Genomic DNA, 8936 nt, shown 5'->3' with positions numbered 1-8936 from the left:
CTAAAGATAAATCTTTTGTTAGAGTGAAAGCTCCAAATAACCACCCAGTAATTGGTAACTGTTTAGTACATTTGGATTTTTAGGTGTGTTTCACGATAATGTGAAACTATATTTTCATTTTGAGGGATTTATGTTAAATCTTTCACTTTATTATAGTAGTATTAGTTTACAAGATCTAATTTGATAAATATAATACAAAAAAATTAATACTGGCTGTTTTAAAGCAATTGGGCATTGGTTGTTGAAATAATGTTTTCAGATTGACTAGTTTTCAGAGTTCTATGTTTGTTTGATATTCACTAAATATCAAACAGCTACTCTGTAATAGGCATTCAGTATATAATGGTGAGTAAAAACAGACCCAATGCAAGCCTACTTTTAATAATATCAGCAGCTAATACTTACTGAGTACTTACAACATATGGGGCCCTGTTCTAAGGGCTTTTCATGTATTATCTCATTGCAGCCCCCCAACATTCTAGAAGTAGAAATAGTATTATCCTCATTTTACAGATGAAAAAACTGAGGCACAGAGAGATTTGGTAATTTGTCCAATGTTACATAGCTAGTAAGTGGTGGAGCTGGGATTTCAATCTAGGCAGTATGACTCCGGAGTCTGCACTGTTAAGCACTGGGATGTACTACCTCTCCCATTTTCTAAAAGCTCTTCTTGTAGTGTACAACCTAATGGGTAAGATACTAATTGAATAATCATTTAAGTAAATGAAAGATTATAACTCAGATAAATGCTATGAAAAGGAATATGGGAGAAACTATTTGGGTCATTGTTACCAAAATGTTTCTCTTTTCCTTCTGGTTACACAGACTATATCTCCTAGCCTCCCTTGCAGTTCAGTGTGGTGATGCAACTACTTCCGGATCATGGAACGTGGATGAAAGTGAGGTTCATACTTCCATGTCTGAACCATAAACTTCCTGACTGACTCTCCCTGTTCTTCTACCACCACCCCTATCTGCTGGCTGAAAAGTGTGGACTAACACAGAAGAAGCCTTGAACGACTCCATGGAGCAGAGTCCCTGATGATATGCACTGGATAGTGATAAGAGTAAAAAACAAATTTATTGTATTAAGCCAACTGAAATTTTGGGATTGTTTTTAATAGCAGTCAGCCTATCTTGAATGCAGAATATGAAAACTTGAAGTTGAATGCTGCTGTAAAGAAAAAAACCTAAAACATATTGCTTTGAATTTGAGGTTGGGTCAGGGGTGGTATGGAAACAGATATTAGAGGTTGGAATACTCGAGAGTCTGTTATGTCGTGGCAAAAGCTTTTCTACAACTGTTGCTTGTGACAACTTAGATGGCACACTAGTTGCCTAGCAGGCTTAAAGCTCTAGAGGAAGTTTTTGGAAAGAGAGAGGTAGTGTGTGTTATCTACTATTTCCTAACTTTAGTAAAGCATTACAACAAAGAGAAAAGCTCAAGCAAGAATTGGCTGGTTTGTAAGCAGGAGTAAAAGAGTTAGAAGAAGTCCAGAAATTTGGGGAATAAAAGATTAGAAAGCTGACTACTTCTAGACACCGAGATAAGAAACAAAATGTTAAAAACCTTTGAGTAGCAAAGGTCCAGTTAGACCCAGACTCACTGCAAAGACCTGATTAAGATTGTGGTCTTCTCATCCAAGTTTAATGGCGTGAAGATAACCCCCATTAAATTGAGAGAGAGAGAGAGAAACTGGGGAAGAAAAGCAAAGACATAAATCATGCTTGAGAGTTATGTATAGTAGAGAACTTTGGGTGTGGCACACGTTGCTGACGAAGCAAACAGATAAAAAGTCTACCAAGGTTTTGAGTGAATCATGTTCTCAAAGAAATCGTTTGATTATTTGAGTTGAAAGTAATCTTTGGATTTCATATTTGCACCAATAGGAAGTGAGCTGAGCAGCCTATGAGGAAGGTATATTCCCCAACACCCTCTTTTTGTAGAATAGCAAAGCTAGGGGCCCTGGAGTACAGTGGATCCGGGAGTTCCTTGGAAAGAAGAGTAAGATTTAAGCAAAGAACTTTCCTTACACTTCATAATATCTATCCCAGCAGAATTCTGTAATTGCTGTGGATGAGTGACTGCCGTATTTCTCCTCCCAGTTGTCCTTTTTCTGAGTGAGGATTTATTTCATTTTTCCTGTCCTTTCCTGTATGTTTGTTTGTTTGTTTTAAATAAACTTTTGGTTGACTTTATTAGTTAGGATGAGCATGGATTACTTTTGTAAAAATAAAAGTAACTAAAACAGAGGCATACTTACCATGAAATTAATGAAATTTAAGCTCTAAGGGATTTCTTCCAAGGCTCCAGGAAAGTGTCTTTCCACTACAACCTCCACTTTATCACATTTCCCTTGATGTCAGGTGGTGTTGGAGTGACCCTGGATATTTTGGGTATCTGGCTAAGGGAAAGTTGAGTTGGGGATACATTTAATTTCAGGCTTAATGAAACATAATTACATGGGTTACAGTCACATTTAATTAAGTTATTGCTGGCCATCTTTATTTAGCAACAGATTCCAGGAATATTCCTATGGCCCCCTGCACTGATTCACCTGGCATCCTGTCATGGAGGTTACAGGGCTAGAGGTTATAATGTGATATGAACACATGGCTGGCACTGGAAGTATGTGGGTAGTGTGGGAGAAACAAGGTTTGAAACATAAAGAGCCAGAAGCTAAGTCTGGGGAAAATCCTTCTAAATCCTTTTTAAATTCACCATACACTTTCTTTCTTTTCTTTTTTTAAAACGGGAATCACATGAAATGGTATTAACCAGAATTCCTGCGGCAATATTACGAACAGCCTATATGATATGTGTGAAGTGGCTTTTTAGGCATCCCAACTGTCAAAAATAAAGACAAATTTGATCAACCATCAACTAGAGGAAAAACTAAAGTTCTTTTGTCCTCTCTATTAAAAACTCACTATCATATTCATAACACTGATCTCATAGGCTTGCTGTGACATTGAAATGGGGTTAGACATACAAAGTACCTGGATACAAAACCTTTCATATAGCTGGATCCCAGTACATAACATCTATTAAAAAAAGTTTTGCATGCAGACACAGAAGAGCAGCTGTCAGAACTGAGGTTGTCTCAAATATTAAAAAAGTAAAAAAGTATTGGAGATATGTTGGGCATTTAATTAAATGTCACATTTCTCAATTTTGTAATGTTTATAGTAGTTACAGTCTTCTTAAAATGTGTAATGTATTGTGATTTCTTTTCTTAGTCTAAAGAAATACTCCATTTAACCTAATTTTGTATCTGTACATTTTGTATTAGTTTTTCTTAAAAGGGCCCCGCAAATAGTAAATGCTTCAGGCGCCACAAAACATGGATCTTTCTCCGAATTAAAAATATACATACATGTGCTGTATGTCAATTATATCTCAATAAAACTGGAAGAAAAAATAAAACTGGATCCTATTCTTCTTTAAAAAATTTGGCAGTTTCTTAAAAAACTGAATGTACAGCTACCATACAACCAAATAACCCAATTCCAGGGTATTTATCCCAGAGAAATGAAAAGTATGTTCACAAAAAATACTTGTACATGAACATTTATAGCAAACCTATACATAATAGCCCTGAATTGGAAACATCCCAAATGTCCTTCAGCAGGTGAACGGTCAAACAGTGATAATCCACACCACGGAATTCTCAACAATAGAAAGAACAAACTCTTAGTGCTCACAGTGACTTGGATGAATCTCCAGAGAATTACGCTGAGTCAAAAAAGCCAATCCCAAACTGGTACATATTATATGATTCCATTGAAATGACATATTTATAGAAATGGATTACAGGTTAGTGGTTGCCAGGAGTGAAGGAGGGGGTGGTATCAGGAGAAAAAAAGGCGTGTTTATAAAAGAAAACTTGAGAGATCCTTGTGCTCATGGAAATGATGGAAATGTTTTGTATCTTGATTGTATTAGTATCAATATCCTGGTTGTGATATTGACTATAGTTTTGTAAGCTATTACCATTGGGAGGAACCTGGGTAAAGGGTATTCTAACACATACATGTGAATCAACAATTATTTCAAAATAAAAAGTTTAACTAAAAAATGTGTGTATATGTATGTATACCAATATAACAATGCAAGTTCTTATTCTTTTAATTGATGTAAGGCACAAAGTTTTGCATGCAGACACAGAAGAGCAGCTGTCAGAACTGAGGATGTCTCAAATATTAAGCGATTAGACTTGGTAGCATCATACAGACATGAAAATGTCCATAGCAAAGGAAACACTGGGTAAATAATTTTGAAGAAACAGAAAACTTTAGACACCATTTTGTCTGTAATCTGAATTTATCTTGGCTGCCTTATGGCCATTCTCCACATAGTATGGTATTCAGAAGACACACAGGTCTGATATCCAAAAAAGAAATTTAAAGTAATTTAGATTTTTGGGGGAAGATTTTTAAAGAGGCACCAAAGGGAAGAAGTATACTGCAAGACAACAAAAAAATGTTTAACAATCCTTTCAACCATCTAATTCCTCTAAGTCCCTCTCATGACAGTTGCTACTTCATTGTTCTCATCTCCCTTTAGTACCTCCCTCTCTCCTGGAACTCTGTCTACAATGACTCTTATTCTTTTCTAACTCAGCTCTTTATTATTGTATAGATCAATTTAGTTCCTGGGCACCTTACATTTCTTCTCAGTAACTAGTACTCTGATCCACAAAACCTAGTCCCAAGAGGGACTTGGGAAATCACTAGAAGGTCTTTAGAAGGATGGAGAATGTGGGTTGGGGAGGGAGGAGGAAGAAGAACGCTGTGTATACTTAAGAGGTTTTGGTTACAAGTCCAGTCCTCCCTTTTGCAAATGAATAAAGTGAGGTCCAAATAAGTTTAGTGACTTGACAGTCACCTACTGAGTCACATGGAGTTGGGCCTGGAATTCAGGCTTACTTCATTTCAACCCTTTGTTATAGTTCCCTAGTAGGCAATCCTATGATATCCCCGATAAGGGGTGGCTTTGCATCCCTGGTGGAAAAAACACCAGGGGGATTAGGAAGCCTAGGTTCTAACTTTGCTTCTACCAGGCTCCATGAGCTTGCGCAGTTCATGTCTTTTCCAAGGCTCAGTGTCCTCCCTAAAGGGGAGGCAAGATGAACTCTTGGGTCCTGTCCAGTACTAACATTCCTTGCTTCTGGTATGTCTTAGGCTCTGCTGTGTGCCTTGGGTTGTGGCATGGTGGCCTTGAGCTAGTCAAGAAGACTCGCCCTCATTTGTCCCTCATCCTACTGGGGCAAAGGGAGAACCCGGGAAATTTGGACCCCTCCCCGCACTTGGTTGCCTCTTTAGTGTTCCTGGACACACGGGGTGACCATCTCCTGTTAGAGGGGCTCCAAACGTAAGCTCCGATGGGTCTCCGCGGACTCCCCAGGGGCTGCGAGGAAAAGGAATCCCTAGAAGCTCCTGAGGATCCCATGCCGGAGGTCTCCCCTTATCCCCACCCATTCAGAAGCAGTTTCAAGCCCCGAGTCCCAGGCCCTCAGCACGCCCATCGCGCAAGCGTAGCCACCCCTCCCGAGCGCGGGGGGCGGAACCCGAGGCCGAGGCAAGGTGAGAGGGAAGGGTCGGCAAGACCCCGCCTCCGGGTCGTCACGTGGGAGGCGGAGTCGGAAGCGTGACGGCGTACGCGGGGGTGGAGCTACCGCTGCGCGCGGGCGCGGGGGCGGGGCGCGGCGGGGCGCTCGCGGCTGCTGTCTGGGAGGGAGGCCGGGCAGGCGGCGGAGCGGCGCGGCGCGGCTCTCAACCTGACGGGGAAGTGGTCCGGGCGTCTGCGGCTGACTGCCCCGTGGTGGACGAACGGACGACGGAGGCGGGAGGTGGGAGCCGAGCCGGGCGCCCGAGAAAGCTAGCGGGTCAGGCTCAGCGTCGGCGACCCTAGTCGTTCCGCTGAATGAAGTGCCCGCCCCGCTGAGCCTGGAGCCCGGCGCTTTCCCCGCAAGATGGACGGTTTCGCCGGCAGCCTCGGTGAGTACGGCCGGGAGTCTTCCCTCTCCTGCGCAGGGTGGGAACCTTGTTCCCTCCACACGCAGCCCGGGCCTGCTCTCCACCCTGCCCCTCGGGATGGCGGCACTTCCACTGCACATGTTCCCCTCGAGCCTGCTGCCCCTCTCCGGGCTCCGGTGGACTCAGAACCCCTCCCCCCATGCCAGCCCTCCTCAGCAAGACCCTCCTTTCCTCCCAGCGTCCTCTTCAGTGCGGGGCCCTTCTTCACCGTAGTGGGAACCCCTTCCCTCAGCGCGGCCCCCCAAAGCTGGTACAGCCCTCCCCATACACTCACGGCTCCCCCCACCTTCAGGGTTAGGACACCTTTCTCAAACCCTGACCCCTTTTCTGGGTACAACATTCCTCCCCCTTCCCACATACCGAGCTCTCTTTCAGGTTGGGGACACCCCTTACCCAGGCAGAGGCTCCCTTTTAGGGAAGGGACCCCCATTCCCTCTTCAGGAGGGGGGCACTCCCCCCCGCCCCACCAAGTATTCACTTTAAATTTGGAGTCTTCTTTTGGGTATTTCTCAGAGTAACTGACAACTTCCCTTCACTCCCTCCACTTCTCTGAACATTTTGCAGTGGTGGAGAGAACCAGAAGCACTGAAGCATCATTTGCCTAATACAGGAAAGGAAGAGGTGCATCTGTGTTGGGGGACCCTCTTTATTTTTATTTATTTATTTATTTTAACATAAGTGGGGTTTTTAAAATTTATTTATTTTATTTATTTATTTTTGGCTGTGTTGGGTCTTCGTTGCTGCGTGCGGGCTTTCTCTAGTTGCAGCGAGCGGGGGCTACTCTTCGTTGCGGTGCATGGGCTTCTCATTGCGGTGACTTCTCTTGTTGCAGAGCACGGGCGCTAGGCACGCGGGCTTCAGTAGTTGTGGCTTGCGGGCTCAGCAGTTGTGGCTCGCGGGCTCTAGAGCACAGGCTCAGTAGTTGTGGTTCACGGGCTTAGTTGCTCCGCAGCATGTGGGATCTTCCTGGACCAGGGCTCGAACCCGTGTCCCCTGCATTGGCAGGCGGATTCTTAACCACTGTGCCACCAGGGAAGCCTGGGGACCCTCTTTAAAAGAGGAGTGAAAGCAGAACTATGCTTGCTGGCTCTGCACGCATGCTGGGGAGAAGTAATCCTGCCCAGTTAATCCATAGGAAAGGGGGCCTCTGACAGGGAAAGAAAGGATTCTCCATTTTTGGAATATGTTGTCTTTGTGGATTGGAGAAAGGAAAGTAGGCTGAAGTATCCTTTCAGTGTTCCCTTTCACCCAGATAAAGGTAATAAATTTTGTAATTGGCCAAGGGAATCAGAACTGAAGGCTGGTACTCAGTCCCCTATAATCTCTGTCTGGAATTACTATTCTTTGAGGCCATTGGAATCTGGTTACTGTAAAGATTGAGCTCAGCTGTCATGATGGTGAGAGAAAGTTTCTGCTTTGGTTGATACTGCAGTTAATGTGATACCTGCTGCTGGATTTGTATATTGAGTATTTTATGTGGAGGTAGATTGTATTCAGATGCCTTTCTTTGCATTTCTTGATAGTAAATTCCTAGTTGGTTAATGTTCATGGATCAGTGCATAATCTGGCCATAGGCCATACTTTATTCAGACACACTGAGATTAAATGGGTTTTTAAAAATCTAGACTTCCCTGGTGGCGTAAAATCTAAAATTAAAAGGTAGGTTAAAGAGCAATGGACCCATTATAGGTATTAAATAGTAAAAACCATAATTTTGGCCTTGACTTTCTTTGGGGAAAAACACACACACTTTCTTTGGGAAACACACACACAAGTACTTTGAGAGTGGAAATCCTAAAATAGGAGGCAACTGAGTGTTACTCTTTCCTCCCCAAAGGCACCTGTTGTCCATTATCTAACCTTTGATGTCTTATAATTCCTTACATTGTGAAGTTGTTTCATTCTTGGGCTCCTTTTAAAGAGGGATCAACTTTTCACTGCTTTTTTTTTTTTAAGCCTTATGCCTGGATTTATTCTCTAATCATATTGGACTGAAAGACTTGTCCTTTATGTTCACGAAGAGGTGATCATATACTTGGCCAAAAAACTGAGTGTCTTGGGGGATGTGGTGGGACTGAGATATCTCTGAACTGTGGGCTCCTCAGCCTGTAGGAATGGTGGGATCACTGCTCAAATTAGAATCAGCTTTTACTTCTTTCCTGTTGGTTCTGAGGACGTCGAAGGCTTGCGGAAGCTTCATCTTCTGTGTTTTGTGGGAGTCTTTCTCACTAATTTAAGTTTATTTTGAAACAGTGGATATCCTTGTTAAACAGCTATCCCTTCTTATCCAGTTCATGAGGCAACTGATAGGAGAGACTGAGAGATGAAGATGAATTTTAGTTGAGGCTCCCACTTTTCATCAAGAACATTATAGCTGACCCTGGTGTTGAATTTTTTTATTCATTTGATAATTTTTTTATTTATTTGATGCCATCTTTGGATGGTACCTTGATGAGACTTCCTTTCTTCAAGTATGGTGTTGGTCAGGAGCAGGGGATATACCTGTATTTAAAGAGAGGAACCTATGTCAGCTGGGGGGCAAGAAATGGTTCCTGGCAGTATTTTTGGAGCTGCTTCTCATGAAGATACTTCTCAGCAGGAGCTCTGTGCTTTCTCTTTCTGTCCCCCTTGAAAGAGTAAAACTAGGCCCCATCTTAATTGAAACCTTAAAGAGTTGGGAGTGAGGGAAGGGTAATGCTGGTATATTTTATTGGTAGTCTTTAAACATAGCTTTACCCAGCTCTTGCCAAATTGCTTGTTTCTATTCCCTGCAGTTCATTAGTCTAGAGCTTAGAGTTACATTGATCTTTATTTTATCATCACGAGAGCCATGAATGTAAAGGCAAGTTCTTGTATTCTAGTAGATGTTTAAAAACTTTTTTTAACCAAACAAGAAT

The 8936-nt window shown here is 42.6% G+C and overlaps 1 protein-coding gene across 2 annotated transcripts in view; it reads left to right on the top strand.

Moving 5' to 3' along the window:
• Positions 1-5710: 5710 nt before the first annotated feature.
• Positions 5711-8936, top strand: part of EML4 (EMAP like 4) — a 154763-nt gene continuing 151537 nt past the window's right edge. Inside the window, exon 1 of one of the 2 annotated variants that reach the window (XM_033419196.2) lies at positions 5711-6000. In XM_033419196.2, coding sequence (XP_033275087.1) covers positions 5976-6000 — 25 coding nt within the window. In that variant the 5' untranslated portion in view covers positions 5711-5975. The remainder of the gene's footprint in view (positions 6001-8936) is intronic. The other variant, XM_004265019.4, reaches the window with a different exon arrangement.

This window comes from Orcinus orca, chromosome 13, assembly GCF_937001465.1.
Source record: "Orcinus orca chromosome 13, mOrcOrc1.1, whole genome shotgun sequence".
Classification (NCBI taxonomy): Eukaryota; Metazoa; Chordata; class Mammalia; order Artiodactyla; family Delphinidae; genus Orcinus; species Orcinus orca.
The sequence above is the reverse complement of the archived record's forward strand: the minus strand, read 5'-3'. Positions and strand labels throughout refer to the sequence as shown.